The sequence below is a fragment of the Rhinolophus sinicus genome, linkage group LG13 (assembly GCF_036562045.2).
Source record: "Rhinolophus sinicus isolate RSC01 linkage group LG13, ASM3656204v1, whole genome shotgun sequence".
Lineage (NCBI taxonomy): Eukaryota > Metazoa > Chordata > Mammalia > Chiroptera > Rhinolophidae > Rhinolophus > Rhinolophus sinicus.
This window is the reverse complement of record NC_133762.1, coordinates 12354020-12373904: the sequence shown is the minus strand read 5'-3', so window position 1 is coordinate 12373904 and position 19885 is coordinate 12354020. Positions and strand designations below refer to the sequence as shown.

Here is a 19885-nt window from a genome sequence, read left to right as displayed (position 1 = left end):
ATGTCCTGTGATTTTTGAAAAGTGATGACGCCAGGAGTCAGACTTTCACTCTACTCACGTTTTAGAATGTCTGAAGGAGTTTCCCAGCAGGTGACTTTCTTCTAGTGGGATTTCAAGCTTATCTTTGCCCTCGTGTAGAGCTGTTGCTAATTCAGGTGTATCTCCTATCGAGAGTAGAAAATGGTCTTTTTACTGAGATAGGCAAATGACCTGTTTTAAGACAATACTAGGAATATCACCTTGAACTCCATCCTTCTTAGTTGAAGATTCTCTCCACTTTAAGTCGGGAACGCCTGTCAGTTCCTAGGCCTTCACACTCTGCATTAGGTTGTCATGGGCAGCTGCCCTGTTCCCCTGGGCAGATGTGGCTGGAGTCGCAGGCCTGTGGAAGGGCCACAGGTGACGATTCCTGTTGCCCTGGCAATTCGTTTATTTCTAATCTTGAGATTTCTTTTTCCGCTCATAAGTTGTTTTTGTTGCTGTCCTCTTTTATCACTGCTGTGGTCTTCGCCTCTTCTGTCTCCCTTTCTTCCTGCCTTAAAGGCAGGTTTGTTCACACTACTTCTGGAGCTCAGCCCTCTTCCTTTCTCTTCCCAACACAGCCCGTAACCTCACTGCTTCCCCTCGTCTCTGAGCTGTCTTTATTAGCTCCTTCTGTCACTACAGATCTCCCCACATTGCCCCAGTCCCTCCCGGGACACAGCTCCTCCCATGCTTCTCCTGCCCCTTTCCATTGCAGTTCCATCTCTGTCCTTCACTGAAGGTAAACTGCTTAAATGAGGGAGAGGTTTATACCCCCTCTCGTATTTCTCCTTCATCTGTTGCCTTTCTGGGGCCCACTAGCCTGGTTTTCACTCCTGCCCAAAGTTCACCGATGATCTGAGCCCATTTGCTGGTCATCAGCTCTCGTCACGTTTCTGCAGTATTTGCTGCTGTTGATCATTGCACGGCGCATCCTTCGTAGTCCTCGTGCCACCGTGGTTTCTGCCACATCGGCCCTCCTGCCTTCTCTCTCTCTGTCTTCCCGCCTCCTACTGGTAAATGCTGTCGTCAGTCGTCTCTCACCGCGCTCTTCTCCCCCGTTTCTTAGACCTCACCCACTTCTCGTCCTTAAACTGTTACCCGTTTAGGTAGTTCCCACGTCGTGATGTGTAGTCCTGATGTACGGCCTGGCTCTCATTCTTGTTTTTCCAGCTGCCTGAAGACATTTCTTTCTTAGTTTATTCTGGTGTCTTGTTTCTTCCTGCCACTTCTCATCCAGAGCAGGATTCAGCACGTGTCCTCTGAAAACCGTCTCTCCCCCCGCTTCCCTCTTCTAGTCGTGCTGCCACCATTCTCGGTCATGTGCACTCAGAACCTGTTCCCCCTTCCTGTCCCCCAAGCAAGTCAGTCACGAAAGGCGGCGTTTCTTCCTGTAGAGTCTTCCTGTGTCTTGCTCGTAGATTCACCAGGTACTCACGTTTGGCGCACTTGCCTTTATGTCTCTAGATACGTACTTTTTTGCTGAACCATTTGAGAGTTAGTTGCTGACATCATAACTTTTTATCCCCAAATACTTCAGCAGGTGTTTCCTAAGGACAAGAACATTGTCTTATATTTTATAACATGTGCCTAATTCTCTAACATACTGAATCACAACAAGTAAGTAATTAACCATAACATAATTAACATATTTAGGAAATTTATCATTACTAAATACTGTTATTCAATATGTAGCTCATATTTACCTTTCCCCATCTGTCCTAGTCATGTCCTTTGTAGGTACATATTTTGAGCTTCGTTCCAAGGATGGCTTATTTCCCCCGAAAATAAGACCTAGCCAGACAATCAGCTCTAATGCATCTTTTGGAGCAAAAATTAATGTAAGACCCTGTCTTATGTTACATTAATTATATTATTGTAATATATTATACCGGGTTTTATAGTAAAATAAAACCAGGTTTTATATTAACTTTTGTTCCAAAAGACCCGTTCGAGCTGATTGTCCAGCTAGGTCTTATTTTTGGGGAAACACAGTATTTTTATCTATCTTTATGGCCATTCCATCTGGGCCTCTTGGGCTTTTTACTTCCTAAATGGTCCCTCTTCCCTTTTTTTAGACATTCCCTTCTTAGGAAATCTCACGCAATACCATGGCTTGTTGATTGTCTACTGATGACTCCTAAAGTATCATCAAAACTCATTTATCTTCCAATTCAGTTATGTCCAAAACGGAGTCTCCAGCCTCCTGCCTCTCCAGACTGACTATTTTGACTCACCCATCAAAGAAGTTAGTGTTCATAAAACCTTTCCTCACATTCCTCCCCCGCCCACAGACCGAAACAGCCATTCGTGTCTTATCAGTCAAGCCCCCTCCCCAGGACCCTAACTGCTGTGGCCGTGGCATGTCATGGTGCCTTGTGTTGCTTATTTGCTTGGTTAAGAGCACACGCTGCACAGCCCGCCTGGCTCTGCCTCTTAGAACTGTAGGACTTGTGCTGTGGGTGGTTGTGTGTGGACTGGGAGTCATGGAGCCCCTGGCTGGTATCTGGATGGGAGCAGTCAGTACACGGCAAGTGCTTGGAACGGTTCCACGTGGCATTTCATTCTTTTGTTTGCCCCCCACCCCCGACATTAAGGGAAGGATCAGACTGTCTTGTTCACCACTGCGTTTCCAGGTATCAGTATACTACTTGGTACATACTGACTGAACTCATTTATCCATCCACTATTCTAGGTGCTGGGGAAATAGTTAATAAAACTTTCCTGTCTTATACCTACTGGGGGAGAGAAAATAAAATCAATGTTAGGTGGTGATGAGTGCGACGGAGAAAATAAAGCGGCAAAGGGGTGGGTAGATAGGGCGTGATAGTTTCTATAGGGGGGTTGGGGAGCGCATCTCTGATCAGATGGCATTGAGCAAATACCTGAAGTAAGTAGGAGAGGGAGAGACAGGTGGCTCTCAGGAGAAGAACGTTCCAGGGAGAGGGAACAACAAGGGCCAAGACCTTGAGGCTGAATGGAAGTGAGAAAGGTGGGGAGGATCAGATAGGTCCTCGTTACAGAAGCAAGGGGTCATCGCTGCCCCTGGGGCGGGCTCCGAGGTCAGTGTGGGTCCGAGCTTTTCAGAAACGTTGCGCCACGTGCGCACATTGCCTGTTTATCAGGCTGGCTCTCTTAGGCCCACTGCACTGGAGGGTACAGGCAGTCCTCTCCACCGAGGCTTTATTGCCTAGCACGGTAAACAGTTTCAGTCGCGCTCTGCTGCTCGGAGGCAAAGTCTGAGCTTAAAGCCAGATAAATTGATAGATTGTCTGCACAGTCTCCCTTCGTCCTCTCCTAGGAACCGTGGTTATCTCCCGGCGTCCGAGTGGGGAGGGGGTGGCAGTGTGTGCACAGCGGTGGTAAATAGCCCGCAGTCTGCTTCCGCATCCGTGTCCATGTCTGAGTCAGAAAGCAGATGGGTCTGTCAGCCTGCTGAAAAGAATCCACTGCGTTTACGTCGCTTCCATTGCTACATCTTTGTGGCCCTGCCTGCTTATGGCCTCAAGAATTAAGATTCACGTTCTGTAGAGAACAAGGTGTTGAGCCTGTGTCTGAAATCACACAGGTCTGCACCATGAGACGCTGTCAGCAGCAATGGTGGAGGGGTGCCCAGTCCCCTCTCCCTGTGGTTTAAACTGAAGGGAGGTCTTCCGGTGCCAGCCTGGAGCTGAGCACTTCCTGGGTTGTTGCCTGGTCACTACACAAGTGCGTCCCTTCAGATTTTCAGAATCCACATACCTGCATTTACCTGTGTCACGTTTAATGTTGGTTATGAAAACCAGGGAAGGAGTGGGAAGTCCCCTGCTGACTGGGCCTGACCCCCTGGGCTTTCTGGCCGCAGCTTCTTTTCCTGCCTGCAGAACATTCCCCACAGCTCTGTCCCCAGCTCCCTGCTGGCTCTCGCTGTGTATCCATCCTTGGGCACTCAGGTGCTTGATGCAGATGGGGGACAACTGTACCTCATTCTGCCCCGGCAGAAGGCTGTGTTTCCAGGAGTGTGCAGCGCCTTTCCATCTGGACTTCCTGCCACCACTTCCAACGTCGTGTGCCCCAAACCACCCGCTTCTTCTCCTCACGCCACGTCCTTCCCGCCTCCCCCTTGAGCTGCTGCCCCCGCAGCAGCAGTATCTTCTCTTCTTGACTTTCTTACTTCTGTCAGCGATAACCATCTTGCTTCAAAGCATGAAATCTCAAGGATGCTGACCTCCCCTTCTGTTTCCAAGAAGTCACCAGATGGTATTGGTTCCTTCCGTGTTTTCTTCAAGTCCACCTCTTACTTTTTTTCTTTTCCTTTTTAAAATTCCCTTTACTTGAATCCAGGTAACATATCAGCTCTAGGTAACCACAGCAGCTGTATCCAGTCTTGCCCCCAGCCTCCCTCACCTTGTCTAATCTTCCGGAAAACGTTTCTGGCATTTTCCTTCACTGTACACTCAGGCCTGGACTGTGGGCTCTGGGCCCTCAGGCCCTGCCCACCCTGGGACGCAGACCCCCCCCCCCAGGCCCATCAGTTCTCTCCCTCTGTTTTCTGTAGGTACCCTGCTAGTTCCCACCTTTTTACCTTTGTCCCTGACACTCCCCATCCCGAAATACCCCACCTTCACCTATCAGGGCCCAGGTCAAATTCTCCATACAGTGAAATCTTCTCTGAACGCTACTGCGGTACTTCTCCAAGCTGTTTGTCTTCTTGCTACGCTCTCAAGTCTTGAGTCCTAATTGTTTCCAGTAGGTTGTAAACTCTTGGAATAGTGTCAGTATATGATACTTTGTTGGTGACCTGAACAGTACAGGGCATTCAAATATGATTGGTTGATTGATGTAGTTGATTGATTGTTCAAATTCTGGGTGGTTTTTAATTTATTAATTTTATAGTACTTTTCAAATATAATGTCTGATCAACACAGCTAGAGGCTCATTTTTTAAAACTGGAAAGGTCTAATTCTAATTAGAGCTTGACTTTCAAGATTATAACCTGTGCATGCGCTCGAATTTTGGGGTTCTAACTGGGTGACTTAGGCAACTCTCTGTGCCTCAGTTTAGTTGTTGTAAAATAAGGGTAATACCATATTTCATGAATTCTTAGACTCAGTTTTTGTAATATTTATGATTTTAACATATCAAATCAAGATTTGCCTTAGTGGCATTTCACAGTTTAATTGGCAACATTATTCTTAGTGATACATAAAATAATGGTGTGATTTATAATTAGTGGAGTCCATCATTCGTGGTTATTTTGAGAATTGGAGTTAGTAATTGCATAGCTCAATAAATGGTGATTTTGTCTTTATTTTTACTTTTTCCTACTTTATGTTGACTGTTTCCTACTCCAAATTCCCCCTTAAATCCATCCTTTCCACACCTGCCTAAAGACGCTAAAAGTGTGTCTTTAGTCTAACTGCCTTGTTTGAATTACTCAGTGTCTCCGTCTCCCCCACAGCAGTGGCTCTTAAGGAGAAGGAGGACGTGCCTGACTCCTTCCCCTGCCTTCCTCAGAACCCTTCTGATGCTAAGTGACAGACCCTGAGCGATTGAGGGAAATGTGTTCCATAGGTGAATTCCCGGGACTATAAAAAAAGATGGGGCCGCTGCCGAAAGGACGGAGCTGAGGCCCCATCACGTAGCTTACAAAGCCCTCCAAGGCCTCTGGCCTCTCCACTCGCCGGTCCTCCTTTTGCACGTTGTGCTGCAGCAGCGCTGAGCTATGTCCCTTGTCTGTGGGGATAGCATAGCTTTGTAAGTTTCTGACCCGGCACTGAAAGGGCTAGAGAGGGTGGAGCAGGGCCCAGGGCCATTCCAGGAGCAATGCTTTGGAAGGAACAGGAACCATGGGGGTGGAGATCATCTCCTTAGACAGAGGCTCGTGGATCCAGGCACGGCATTTAGTCAGATCAGGAAGAGAGAGAGAAAAACCTAGGGCAGAGGGTAGGGACTTAGTTATTTATTTATTTATAGGCCCTCCCACCCAGAGGGCACAGGGAGGGCCCTGGGATGCAAATGGCTACATGCACATTGCAGCTCAATACAGGTAAGAACTTTCTGACAGTTCTTCCTGCTGCACAGTAGATGGGCAGCTTAGGAACAGTAGTGAGCTCTCTTCACCGAGGTGCCGAAGAATAAATTTTCTCAGGAGCCAAAGAATAAATTCCTGCATTACAAAGGAGGTTGACCAAAAAGACTGCTTGTAATTACTACATCAACTAGTATTCATCAAGTACTTAAGTGTCAGGCACATAATAGCTAAGTGCTTTAAATATAGTGTCTCAGTTATTTCCTGTGTCACCTTATTTATCTTTAGAATAGGCGCGTGAGGTAAGAACACTAGTTCTCCCCATTTTACAGATGAAGAAATGGAGGTTTAGAACCAGGACACCCGTTTCTCCAAGGCCACACAGCTAGTAAGTGGCAGAGACAGAGTTCAGACCCTGTACTCTCCACACTGCTCCACGGCCCTTACTGTCCTCTCCTGCATCAGCCTACTCAGTGTGGAAAGAGATGTTTGGGTCCTGTTGTGTTAGCAGATAACCAGCCAGAGAGGATAAAATTCAAGAGGACAAGGCCTGGATCATTTTCTTTAGCCATTACCATGCTTACCATTTAGGACCAGTATTGCAAACAGGCAGGAAATGAAGGTGGATGAAACAGCTGACGCGAAAGAAGTCCTGCTAGAACATTGTTAAAAAATTACTTCACAGAGGGGCTGGCCCGGTGGCTCAGGCGTTTGATGCTCTGTGCTCCTAACTCCGAAGGCTGCCGGTTCGATTCCCACATGGGCCAGTGGACTCTCAACCACAAGGTTACCAGTTCAACTCCTCGAGTCCCGCAAGGGATGGTTGCAACTAGGAACGGCAACTGGACCTGGAGCTGAGCTGCACCCTCCACAACTAACACTGAAAGGACAACAACTTGACTTGGAAAAAGTCCTGGAAGCACACACTGTTCCCCAATAAAGTCCTGTTCCCCTTGCCCAATAAAATCTTTTTAAAAATAAATAAATAAAGCTGTAAGGGAGGCATTAAAAAAAATTCACAGAGAACTCTAACTCATAATAGGATTTTATTTTTTTTTTAAGGAAGGGTTACTATGCAGTGGTATACTTTGCTGCTGTCATCTACACATACGCAAAGCACATGAGTGAGTGATCCTTTATTAAAGAATTATTTGTTAGCAGAGCCTGAAGAATAGTTAATGAGTTGCTGGGAGATTTGCCATTCCCTCCTCCGTTTACCAGTTAGTTTAAGGCCCAACCGTGTTTGAACTTTTATAGCATTTTGTCCTTCGGTCATGGTAATAAAAGTCTTCTTTTATTACAGTTAATTCCCCGTATGTTTTATCTTCCTTACTTGAGTATAAGCCCTTTGAGGACAGGGTCCACGTCTTATCTTCATTTCCTCCTTCCAGCTCTTAGCCTTCTGTGCTTAAGAATATTTGAAAATAGACATTGTTGCAGATCACATTCTTGTGTTGAAAATGAGTGACTGCCTTGAGCCTGACACATTACCTTGTGTGTAGAGGGTCCATTGGGCTCACATACACATATTTAGCTTATACAGATTCCACTCTAGCCATTAGGCAAAAAGAAAAGAAAATTCTAAATACAGTTGTGCTCAGTTAGTGTGTGCCTGGAGTGAGTGTGAGATGGAACATTTGAATTGGCTCTTCTTTGCACTCCTCTCACATGCCTGTCACGTGCCTCGTGATGCCTCAGGTTGTTTTAATGCTTAATGCACATTTGCAATCGACGTGGTCCCTAAACAAGCCACTCACTTAAGTCGTCTGGTGCTCCACTGGGGGAAGAAAGGCGTCAGTTCTCCTGGTGGAGGAAAACGGAGCTGGGTTGGACTCCATCAAAGAAGTAAGGGATTTGGGGCTGTGTATAGTTTCCATCTGACTTGGTGACCTCAGAACTTGACCTATATAAGATGAGAATCAACTAGATGTTTTGTAATCTTCGTTGAAAAAATGTAGGATCATGTGAGTGACAGAGAAGAAAGAAAATCAAGGGCTAGGGATTGAGTCTTACGGAGTTTCATGACAGGGAGACATCTGGAGAAAACTGGAAATGTCCAGTCTGAAGACCAAGGAAGGACATAAAAGGGGTCCAGGAGACGCTAACAGGAGGAAAGAGAATGGGAACTTCACAAAGCAGATTGCCTGCTTTCTTTAGCTTGCATTGCTGCTCGGGCCAGGCAGCCCTGTGTGCCGGAGAGTTCCCAAGGGAATATCAGCATAGAGTAGATTCATTAAGCAACATTAACAATGAGTGGTAAAGCAAGGGCGAAGCTATGTTCAGAAGATTCTGTTTTCGAAGTCATGGGAGAGTTTTGAAGGTTTCCGTTGAAATGGTGACTTAACGTCTCACTCTTCCAGCAGAGCCAGGTATGGCTGACACTTCTCTGTGTGTTTCGTGCGTTCCGTGGCAGTTAAACCTACAGAGACACTCCACCGACATTGTGGAATCCAGTTATTAATGTGTTCGTTTGTAGATAGATGAAAGGCAACACCCAGAAAATGAGGGCCGGCAGTTCATAGCATGTCTTAAAACACTGATAAAACATTGGCCTTTAGGGGCCGGCCCGGTGGCTCAGGCGGTTAGAGCTCCATGCTCCTAACTCCGAAGGCTGCCGGTTCAATTCCCACGTGGGCCAGTGGGCTCTCAACCACAAGGTTGTCAGTTCAATTCCTCAAGTCCCACAAGGGATGGTGGGCTCCGCCCCCCCGCAACTAAAATTGAACACGGCACCTTGAGCTGAGTTGCCGCTGAGCTGAGCTCCCGGATGGCTCGGTTGGAGTGCATCGTCCTCTCAACAAGGATGGCTCGGTTGGAGTGCGTCGTCCTCTCAACAAGGTTGCGGGTTTTGACTTGCGCAAGGGATCGTGGGCTGTGCTCCCTGCAACTAGCAACGGCAATGACCTGGAGCTGAGCTGCGCCCTCCACAGCTAAGACTGAAAGGACAACAACTTGACTTGGAAAAAAGTCCTAGAAGTACACACTGTTCCCCAATAAAGTCCTGTTCCCTTCATCTTTAAATAAAAAAAAAAGTTGGCCTTTAGAATGAAAGTGAGGATAAGAGAGCAGGCATATGTACCAGGTTTCTGGAAGGTGTTTTCATGCCCTCTTCCCCTTTTGTTTTTTTCTAAAATGAAATATAGGGAACTAGAGTCTGACTCAAATGATTTTCTCTTCCCCTCTCAATGTCAGTCCACTTAGTGTCTGTCCTCTGTCCCCTTTGGCTTACTTATTAAAAGCCACCACACCCTCTCGCGTGGCCAAGGAAATGGTGCCTCTCCCACCCTACCAAGAATCTCACTTCTTTGTACACCTGAAACAATAAAAAGAAAAATCTGACTTCTTACTCTCTGGAGACCTTGCCTAGGAATTCATGAAACCAAGCAAGCCAGGAAGGGGAAGAAAGTAATCAGCACTCGGTCTTTATATAGCACACGAGGTATCTTATTAGTGGTTACCAATCCTTTTTTAAAACTTGAGTGTTGCAATGTTGGCATCCTCACGTTCCAGTACAAGCACTGTGCTCTTTTGTTTTTTTATTAGTTTTACTGTCTCCTTTGGTGACACAGTTATTTTAAGAAAGGAGTGAGAGCGGATCATCGGGGATGTGAGCCTTGTCTTTTGTGGTGTGATAGGCCTTTGTCCTCCAGTGCAAAACCCCTAGCGAGGGATTCATCCAGCCTAGCACTTTCTGTGGAGGTGATGGAGCTTGGGGTGTGGTGGGCGTGAACGTGCCATGTCTCGGACGATCTTCGCTGCCCTGTCTGCCCATGGAGTTCTGCCAGATGGGTTCCTGCCACCCCTATAGAGAACTGCATTTTACTGTAGAAAGTGCGATTCCGGTACTTGGCTGTAGCTGCAGGGCTGCTCCGTGGTACCACGTTCTGGGCGGCACCACAGATTTATAAAAGTCAGCTTTTGTGAGCCACTAGCCTGAGAACCTTACTTACATCTATAGAAAAATACATCATCAGCTTTATACTTAAAAAGAAGCTTTTAGAACGTGGCCAGTTTAAGGTTTGGAGACTGTTTTTACTAGAGGCAAAGAGTAATGTTTGTTATCTTCCAGCTCCAGATGAGTTTGCTTCTGGTGATGGTCTCCGTTGACCCGGGGTTACACTCAGAACTTTTTTGACGTCAGTGAGAAACATCCCTTGTCCTAAGATGGGGTTGTTGAAACCGACTTGTCTCCATCGCCAGCAGTTCCGGAGTGGTGTCCCTAAGGAGCGTCTCTGTCCTTGCAGTGATGCTTTTCTTTCCCTTCTCAGACTCTGTCAATTCTGACATGAAACTAGCAAGCTCGTTTTCACCCACTGTTGTCTGTCGAGGTTAACACTTGGTGTCCCAGCAGCAGAGCGTGTTTTTCAGGGCCAGATGGGGAGCCAGGCCACCTCAAAAGGCCTGTATCTCCTCAAAATCAGGACTCAGAGCCAGATGAGCTTCTCCTGTCCATTCTGCCAGCATTTATGCTGTACCGCTGTTACCAAGCATCGTGCTCGGCATTGGGGACCCCCAGGTGACGGTGACATAGAACCTTCCCTCGAAGGAAATCATGGTCAAGGAGAAGAGATAGACAAGTAGACAGCTTGGCCGTGCCCTGAGTTAAGTACCTCAGCAGAAACGTGTACTGAGCACAGCACGGTCACTGACGAGTGGTATCTCAGTGGGTCCTCAGCCTTTCTTGAGTTTGCCTGGCCCAAGTCTTGTGTACTTAGCACCTCAAATCCTAGAAGAATATCTCCGATTTTTACAGAACTGCTTAACCGGATCCCCATGAAGAGTCGGAGGTAGTGAGCATTAGGATTAGGAAATGGCAGCAAAGTCGGCAGCACGACAAGCCCTTGTTCCAGTTTGGAGAAGTGCTGTCTTTCCTTCTATCAGGAAGTCCCAGCAGGTCGGACACTCGTGGAACTGCCCTGATGCCTCCCAGGGCGCGTTTTGCCTTTCTGTGGAACTGCTGGCCACGCCTTGGTTGGCACAGAACGTCAGACTGAGGCTCTTCAACAGGAGAGTCACACCTTCCAGGACTCCCTACGCTGTCCCCACGTGCTGTCGAATCCTCAGCACGCAACAGATTTGCTCTCCTCACTTTGTCTTAGTAAACGGGTCACAGAAGCGCAGGGAGCCCAGGACAGAAACGTACAGGTCCCCATCTTGACCAGGACAGACATACTGCCTCTGGGGAATGAGGTAGGGGAGAGCTCAGTTAACTTACATTGACAGAAAAGGAGAGTGGGGCCACATTGGATGCGCAGTGGATCCATGTATAGAAGCAAGTACCTTCTGGGAGGGAGGATGGTGTGGCAGCTTCCTAGAAAAGAAACATGAAAGAAGACAGGTGTCCAGACGTGTGGGGAGGAGAAATCGAGGCTTGATAGTGGGTTCGATTGCCTTCAGAGAAATAGATGTTTCGATTCTGGTAATCATCCCTACTTTTTGACTTTTGAAGCGTTTTTAAAAAGAATATTTTTAATAGGACAGGACTAACTATAAACTCCCACTTTCAGTCACGTGAAGTGTGGCCATACATTGATGTATCTTGAGGTTGTAAAACATCACTTTCCACCCAGTATTTATGTGTTGAACTTTCAGATTCATCGTTGAAACTATTTCCACTGTTGCATTCCCTTTACATCAAGATAACCCGTTGGTTTATTGGGGTTATCGTAACCTTTTTGTTCAGATGAAACTCTTCCTGGTTGTGATTATTCCTAGGTCAAATTGCCACTGTTGCTCTCTGAACAAACGCTTCTGAATGCATTTCGCTGGTGTCATTATTTTAGGTGGTGGCTGAATAGCAGAACACTGTGAATTATTAATTGATAATTCCTATTTGTTCAGTACACACTGTGTTAGGCTGGGTTTAGGACTCTTGAGGACCTTTACCTCTGCTTTCTTCTGTTGTGGATTGTATTGCCACCTACATGACTCAGATTGGAGATTTCATTTTTCCCGCCTCCCTCTGTCAGGTCGGTCCTTTAACTCTCAGGTTCTCCGATGTGTTTTCTCACATGTCTGTTACTAGCATCCTCAAGAGCAAGTCCATCATCAGCTCCTGTCATCTGGCAGAAGCATTCGCTGTGATCTGACAGTATCTCTAGTGTGTTACGCACGTGAGTTTTAATTCTTGGCCACCTTTTCCCCACACCTGTGCGTGACAACCTCCAACTTTCCCAAGTTCCTTCCATCTTCACTCAAAGAAATGTTGCCTGTCTGTCATGGTCCAGTTCTTGGTCAGTGGAAGATGTCTTCCCCAACTTGCCAGGTGACTGGGCAGCTGGTCAGTTGATCCCTAGTTGCTCATTCTTGCTCATAGACAACCACATGAGTGACTGCTCGCCAGAGGTCAGTGTGATGTTTTCAGACCCGTTGATGCCAGTTACACTGGCATTGTGATCATGTAATTTAGTTAATAATACACAGTTAAACCATGCATGAGAAAAGAGAAATGTCCTGTGAAAAGGCGAATGCTTTGGAAAGGCAAATTACTTTAAAAAGGAAATGAAGCTGAATTAGGTTAGGGCAAGATAAATACAGGCGCTGAGAGGTGGAGGGTTCCAAAAAACCTAGAAGGATTCTGTACTTACTGCTTCACAGGAGCCTGAGTTCGCCCTCTGCTTTAGAGAAAAGAGAAATTGTGGAAGATGCATGATGGGTAAATTTAATGCAAGAAAAATGGTGTAGAACTCTAGTCAGCAGAAAAGAGCTTGTTGGCCCTAAGTCAGAAGTTTGATGGCTCTCAGAGTTTTGTTTATAGTAAATGATTGTGGGTGTGGACCTTGGGCAGAGTCACAATAAAAGTCATGACTATATCTTCATTACATGGGTTGTTGATTTTTAAGTGATAGCCATCAGCTCTCAGTCATTGCGGATAGAAAATCGGTGTTCACATTCAACCTACCTCCTTTTTCCTGTCTTCCTAATTTTTGCTAGGCAGAAATTTTTGTCAAGACGTTAAGCATGGACATTCTGTTGTCACTGTGATCCCGTTTAGTCTTAGTCCTACCGTTATGTAGACTCAATGCTCACCACCCATCTTCCTGCCATAGATTTCTCCGGTCATCCCTTGGCTGGCAGAAGTGTGTCCTTTTGTAGATTCCTCAAGAAAGACAACAGTTCCCACTTACTACTCTTGATTGACAATCATCTGGGTATAAAATTCTCAGGTCACACTGTCTCTCCTTGAGAATTTTGTAGGTATTGCTCCTACAAAATACCGAGATTTGTATCCCTCTTTTAAGTGATTTAATCTTTTTGCCAGGTTGCAGAAATCTCCCCGTGAAGGTCTGTCTCGGCACTGAGTGTTCAGGGTCTCTTTTCCCTGGGGTACAGTGTGTCCTTTCAGTATGTATGTAGATCCTCTGTGTCTCAGACACGCCTTGAATTATATCTTTATGTGTATGTACTCTTTATGGACAAATCTTTATCTAATCGTTCCATTCCATGTTAGTTTTCTTTTACGCAGATGTTACACGTCTCCTTTGCTGTTTTCTGTAACTCTCATTTTCTCTACTCCTTTGAACTCTTTTTCGTTTCACTGTACTTGGTTTTTTTTCATTTCTCTCCTTGTCATTCCTTACTATGTTTTTAGCAGTGTCTCTTCCCCCTGGTGTTTCTTCCAGTTTCACCTTCATTTCTGTACGTTTTTTTCTTTCCACTTCTTTCCTGAGCAGTGTTAGTAGATGTCTTCTCGTCGTCTTGTCTCCCCCTCTCTCTCGCATAAGCTCTTGCACTTCTGCGTTGAGCTCTTGCTTCATATTTTTCTTTTTTCAATTTTGCAAAATATTGTATTACAATCTTATCTGCTCCATGGCATTTTTCCAGTGTATAGCTTAGTCTGCCTTTTTCTTTCCTAATTTTTTTCTTGTATCTTTATTATAGATCCTGTGCAGATTTCATTTTTATAACTCATCTTTAAATAGGTGAGTTTTTCAGGAACCAGCGGTTTGCAGGATGCTTGTTTAGGGCATGCCTAGTCTGTATTCCAAGCTGGCTGCAGTTCTCATGATTTAGGGTTCTGGGTGAGTTCATTTACCCTTTATTTCATCCGGCCAAGAGAGAGAGGCATATACAAGTATGAGCTTTTCCACAATGCAAAGCCTATCTTCTCCGCTGCACAGAGACCAACTCTGTGAGGCAACTATAGGTTGTTTGTGTGGTTTCTCATTTACCCTCAACTCTAGGTCCAGGCGAGGTCCTATCGTCCAAAGAACCAGGAATCTGTTTGGTCCCAGACAGCGTGCCCTGTACCTATAGGAAGTGTATTTTTGCAGGCTTTTCTGAGCTTTCCAGCTCCTGCATCCTCTCTACATAGCGTCCTTTTCATCATTTCCTTCTCGAAAGGAAAGGAGCCCGTGTTTAAGCTCCCTGTGTTTGACAACTTTTCCACCTGTTTGGGGGCCTGGGATTTTGGTTATGTTCTAGTTTTGCTGAAAATGGAGTTTGCATTTTTATTTATTTCTCCTTTTTGCACTTAGAACACATTTTGAATAGCATTTTAAAATTCTGACTTCATGATGCAGTGTTCAAATCAGAAGTCTTAATTGACATTTCCTATTAGCCAACCACTGGTCCCGTGTTGTGCTGCGTTAGGCCAGTCACTGCACCTTCTCCATAAAGCCTCCGGCACCACGCTGGCGTCCATCTTCTAAGCACAAGGAACATGCTTCTCAGGCACATGTAAAGCCTTCCATTCATTCAGGCTGCCTGCCCTCCCTGGGCACTGTTCTAGGCCTTGGGGCGAAAGCATGGCAGAATCCACACAAGATCGGTGATACCCCGGAGGCAAGTCTTGAAGTGATGCCATGCGGACCAGGGTAAGGGGTGAGCGGGGACCAGCTCAGGACCTGGAGGACGAGAGGTGGGAAAGGTGGGGCGTGAGCTCCGGAGTCGCACAGGCCTTGGCTCAGTGCTGCTGGTGCCTGTGGCGTGGGGAGAGCTTACCGGCTCTGCCCCGTGTCAGTGTTCTCACATGCAAAACGCAGCTCACAGTCCCTGTCTCAGATGGATGTTGTGAAATTAAAATCAGTCACACTGAGGTGCCCAGGGCATGGTAGATGCTCAACAGGTACCACTTCCCCCAGCAAGATGGGGTGCGTTCAACAAAAGGGGTAAATATAGTACTAGGACTGTTGGGATAGTGACCTGTTCTTTTTCATCGTGGTGAAGTGTCCATAACGTAAAGTTTTCAGTATACAGCTCCGTAGGGTTAATAAGTACATGCACATTTCTGTGCATCTCGTCTCCAGAACTCTTCTCATCTGGCAAAACTGAAACTCTGCACCCATTAAACAACAACTCCCCATTCCCCACTTCCCTCAGCCCCTGGCGACCACCGTTCTACTTTCTGCCTCCTTTATTTTTACTACTGGGTATCTCATATAAGTGGGTCATACCGTATTTGTCCTTTGGTGTCGGGCTTATTTCACTTAGCATAAGATCTTTAAGGTTCCTCCATGCTGGAGCACGTGTCAGAATTGTCTTCCTTTTTAAGGCAGAATTGTACTCCATTGTATGTCCATGCCACATTTTGTTTATCTCTTTCTCTGTTGATGGACATCGACTGACGATGATACTGTAATGAATGCCATCGTTATTTATTTAGATCTCAGTGTGTGCCAGGCAGCAAGTGAGGAGCTTTGTTCAGATTATCGCACTCAGTCCTCACCAGCATCCTGGAAGGAAGCGGAAACATTGAAAGGCTAATTTGCCCAAGGTCACCAGCTGATGAATAGCAGAGCTGAGAATTAACCAAGGTCTGCCTGACTTAAAAGCCTGTGCTCCCATCCGCCCGCCTTGCGTGCAGCCAGGCCCCTCTACCGCTGCTCATGGAAGATATGTGTTATGACACGCAAGGTGTGAGGGAAACCCCTGTGGTCTCACCTGAAAGGTGGGTGATCGGGACTTCTGTGTCTGTGACTCAGGAACCAGTGTCGGGTCCGATTATTCTGCTGCTACACGAAAGCCCGCGACGTTTCTTTTGGGGCCACACCAGCTCCCGCAGCGTGCTCTAACCCTTCCTACTTCTGTTTCCCCTGCAGGTGCACTACATCCTGCAGGAGGTGGTGATGGGTGGGATGGTGCTGGAAACCAACATGAACGAAATCGTGGCTCAGATTGAAGCTCAGAACAGGCTGGAGAAATCGGAGGTGAGCACAGCGCTGCACTTTACCCTGGGTGGTTCACCAGGTCTTGGGCAGAAGGAAGAGTGGGTACCTGTGTTGGTTTGTATTTCTGTGGAACCTTAGGAATGTTTTACACTCACCTTCTTTCTTCTTTGAGTTCATCAAAGCTCATTCATTTGAAGGCCAGGTCAGAATGGGGTTAAGAGTGTGAATGGAAAAGCCAGATGCCACGGGAAGGCAGTCAGCTTTTGGCATGGGAGGTCTGACCCATGTTTGTGGTTTGTAATTCCTTCTCTCAAAGCCACCCATTCCCTGGAGGGACCCAGAATCCCCTTCTCTACTTCCAGTGTGGTTTGCTAGTTTGTGTGCTGTATGAGTCTGATCTCCCAGCAGCCATTTCTCCTGGTGTCTTTCAGACCTCAGAGTTGCCAGTTTCCTTATTTCCAGTTAGCCTTATAAAAAGCTATTGTAGAGTCTGGGCTGGGTTTGAAAATACCATGCCCGGGTCCACCCCCACATGGTGCTGGCTTCATGCGGATGCTCACAGTAAGTCTCTCCTCTCCCGAGGTCTCTCCATCACCGTCATCAGCCTTACCAGGGAGGAGAGGCGGCGGGGATCCACCTTCACACGGCTACAATGGCAGAACAGATTCCTGCTCTGTTATCTGAGTGTCTTAAAGATATTCCTTGCTCTGAGTAGCAGAACTTGATCTTACGAAACCAGGGATTCTTTCTGTAAGGCCTGGCAATCCTGCTGCAGCTTTTCCAGACCACAGTTACTGTGGCAGCTGTAGTTCTAGAAATGCGGGCTGGGAAGCTTCCAGGAATAGTAAGTGAGTCAGAGGCAAGGGGTTTGGCAACCAAAAGAAATGGAGACGTGCTGGGCGCGGGTGGCTCCGAGTTGGTGTCCAGAGGGTAGGCAGTAAAGAGGAAATGATTGCGAGCGCCCTTGTGTCAACCCCTCCCGCTCTCTGCACACGGGGGTGAGCCTGGAGGGTGCGGGCTGACTGTTACCAGTCCTTCCGCATCTGGATGCACCCCACCTCCTGCATGTCCTTCCCCCCATCTTGCTGCCATATGACATTTGGAAAGCCACTTGTTTTCCATCTCACTTTATTAGTTGGCAGGCATTTACCCTAAGCTGTGACATTCCTTTTCCTTTTAAGAATTTCCCTGTGACTGCACTTGTCTATGAGAGTCTTTGGTCTCTTGAGGAAAGAGTTTTGTTATGTTTTGTAACCTTAAAAGTGCCCCTGATACCAACCGTGACTTGGTGAAACCCCCTCCGATCATTTCAGCAAGCATTTATTGAGCACCTGCTGTGTGCCAATCTCCGTTAGGGGCTGGGGCTATAAAAGTGGGTGAGCCGCACGCCTCCCGTAGGAGCGCAGGGTTTGGACCCCTATGCCATAGTCCCCCACGTCACCTAATTGTTTTATTGGCGACCATCCAGGTAGCAGGGAGAAAAAAAGCAAAGCTCGCGTTACGTGTGCTCAGGTTGGACATTTGCTAGGCCTCTTTCCTTGTTTTGTTTTTTCCAGCGTTCCATAGATGACACTGAAGGTTTGTCTCATACCCACGTCTCATTTCTCCTCAGGGCGGCCTCTCAGCAGCCCCCGCCCGTGCCGTGTCTGCGGTGAAAAACATCAATCTGCCGGAGATTCCTCGGAACATCAACATCGGTGATCTGAACATCAAAGTCCCCAACCTGTCCCAGTTTGTGTGAGAGCTGAAGGCTGGGCTGAACTGCAGTCCTCGCAACAAGCGAAGCCACGTCAGCCCCGCAACAGAACCCACTCTGAGCCCTGGAAGGCTCAAGCCTCGGGTCCGAGCCTTGCTGTCGTGGAGCCGGGAAGGGAGTCCTGTGACCCTGCTAGCATGTGCTCCGTTCTCACATGTGCAGCCTGGCTGGTCTCTGACACACGTGGCCACTGCAGATGTGAGGAGCGCCCTGGCTTCCCCAGTGGAGGGTCAGCGCGCCCAGGCCACTTGCACCCTCTACCTCCCACATGCAGCCGCTCCCAGGCATTGGGGGCTGTATTGAGAGGCCCGCCTGCTTCCCAGAACCCCAGCACTTGTACCTTCTCCAGGTAGTCTTCTCCCTTAGTGCCATGAGAGCTGGCATCCCGTAGCATTTACTTTTGCTGCTGAGGGGCCATGAGTAGAAAAGAGCTGACCCTTCAGGCCTGGGGGTGTGCTGATTGGCAAACAAGGGCAGGATCTTAGGAGAACCATGGCCTCCTGGCTCTGCTAGGGTTGTCATACCCAGAATCCTTTTGTATAGCCAAGCTTTCTGATTACCCCCTCCTGCAGAGTACATCTCCCTACTGCCATCGTCCTAGCTCTGCTGTCACAGGTGTTTATGTGCAGGACACAATCCACATCATAAGCCTGGTGCATGCCCATCACATTTCCGCTGATCAGGAGCGCACCCCCACAACAGCCATCTCTAGCACAGCTTGAGGTGTCCCCGCTCAAAGGGAAGAGGCCCTGTGTCTGTCGAAGGTAAACCTGACAACATATGAAACATCTCAGAATTACGACTCTCTCTGGGTGTAAAACACGTTCTCCTGTGTTGCTGTGTGACGAATGATGACTCTTCTCCGAATGGGAAACCCACCTCCATCTGCAACAGCTTCTGGACTAGCTTCGGAGACCTGTCAGCATTTAGGGGCGATAAGAGCCCTCCTCGGAGTAGCACTGCCTCAAGGCCAGGTCGGGGACGGTGTGGAGCTCACTGTACCGCCATGGCGCCCACTGGCCAGGGGCCCAGACTGTGTGCAGGCCTCCTGATGCTGTCGCGGAGCCCAGCGGGTGGCACCCCGCGGGCCCATGTCCCATCACACCCACTCCCTGTTTGAGCATGCTCCCTGTGGTGGGCGCCCATTGTTCAGGCAGCCCCTCGTCCTCAGGCTTTCCGATCCTCTCCGGTACTGCCCATGTTGAGCAGAAGCCTTCTTATGTTGGAAGAGGGCAGTGTAGGCAAATACATCTGATGTCAAAACCTGGTGACATTCTGTGTTTGTTTTTTTTACAGACATTTCAGCCCATTCACATCCCTCTTATATTTGCTGAATGTGAAGTAGGAACAAAGGAAGGAAACTGATGTTTGTTTTGCACCTGCTGGAAGGTGACACAGGCAAGATCCTTCCGCAATCCTTAATCCAGACATTGTCATCTCCAGTTTCCAGGTGAAGAAAGTAAGACTCAGAGAGGTCAGGTAACCTGCTCAAGGCCACACAGCGCTAAGATTTGAGACGGCCTGCCTGCCTAACTCCAAAGCCCCCTCTTTTCCACTGCTCAGGGTGACCTCTCCCAATTTCATCTTCTTCCTTACAGATAAGGAAACAGGCTCACAGGGGTTAAGTAAGCGCAGGCTTGGCTTTCTGAGGTAGCCGGTGACCACATCGCAGAGTGTAAGAGCAGGAGGGCCCTCTGCACGCCTGCACTGAGGTGATGAGGATACAGGCCCAGAGTGTTAGGTGCGTTGACGGTCCCGAAATAAGAGCCAAGTCGTTTGACTTGATTTGTTTTGTGGTTTAATGCATGACAGCAGGAAGCCACATGTCCTGGAGTTCCTGGAATAGTCTTCAAATGTTTCACCTGTGTTTTGTGCCCACAAACCATTGGCTGGTCCTGTAGACTCCCAACGGTGGGCACCCCAACCCCACTCCTCACTGCCTCTAAAACTGGCGTACAGCTCCAACCTGGTTTTGTATATGGAAAACTC

General features: G+C 47.6%; 1 protein-coding gene across 2 annotated transcripts in view; it reads left to right on the top strand.

Annotated features, from left to right (window-relative positions):
- AP3S2 (adaptor related protein complex 3 subunit sigma 2) overlaps positions 1–19164 on the top strand; it is a 35881-nt gene extending 16717 nt beyond the window's left edge. The window contains exons 5-6 of one of the 2 annotated variants that reach the window (XM_019719248.2): positions 16072–16179; positions 17753–19164. In XM_019719248.2, the coding sequence (XP_019574807.1) occupies positions 16072–16179; positions 17753–17881 (237 nt within the window). In that variant the 3' untranslated portion in view covers positions 17882–19164. The other variant, XM_019719249.2, reaches the window with a different exon arrangement.
- The last annotated feature ends 721 nt before the right edge of the window (positions 19165–19885 follow it).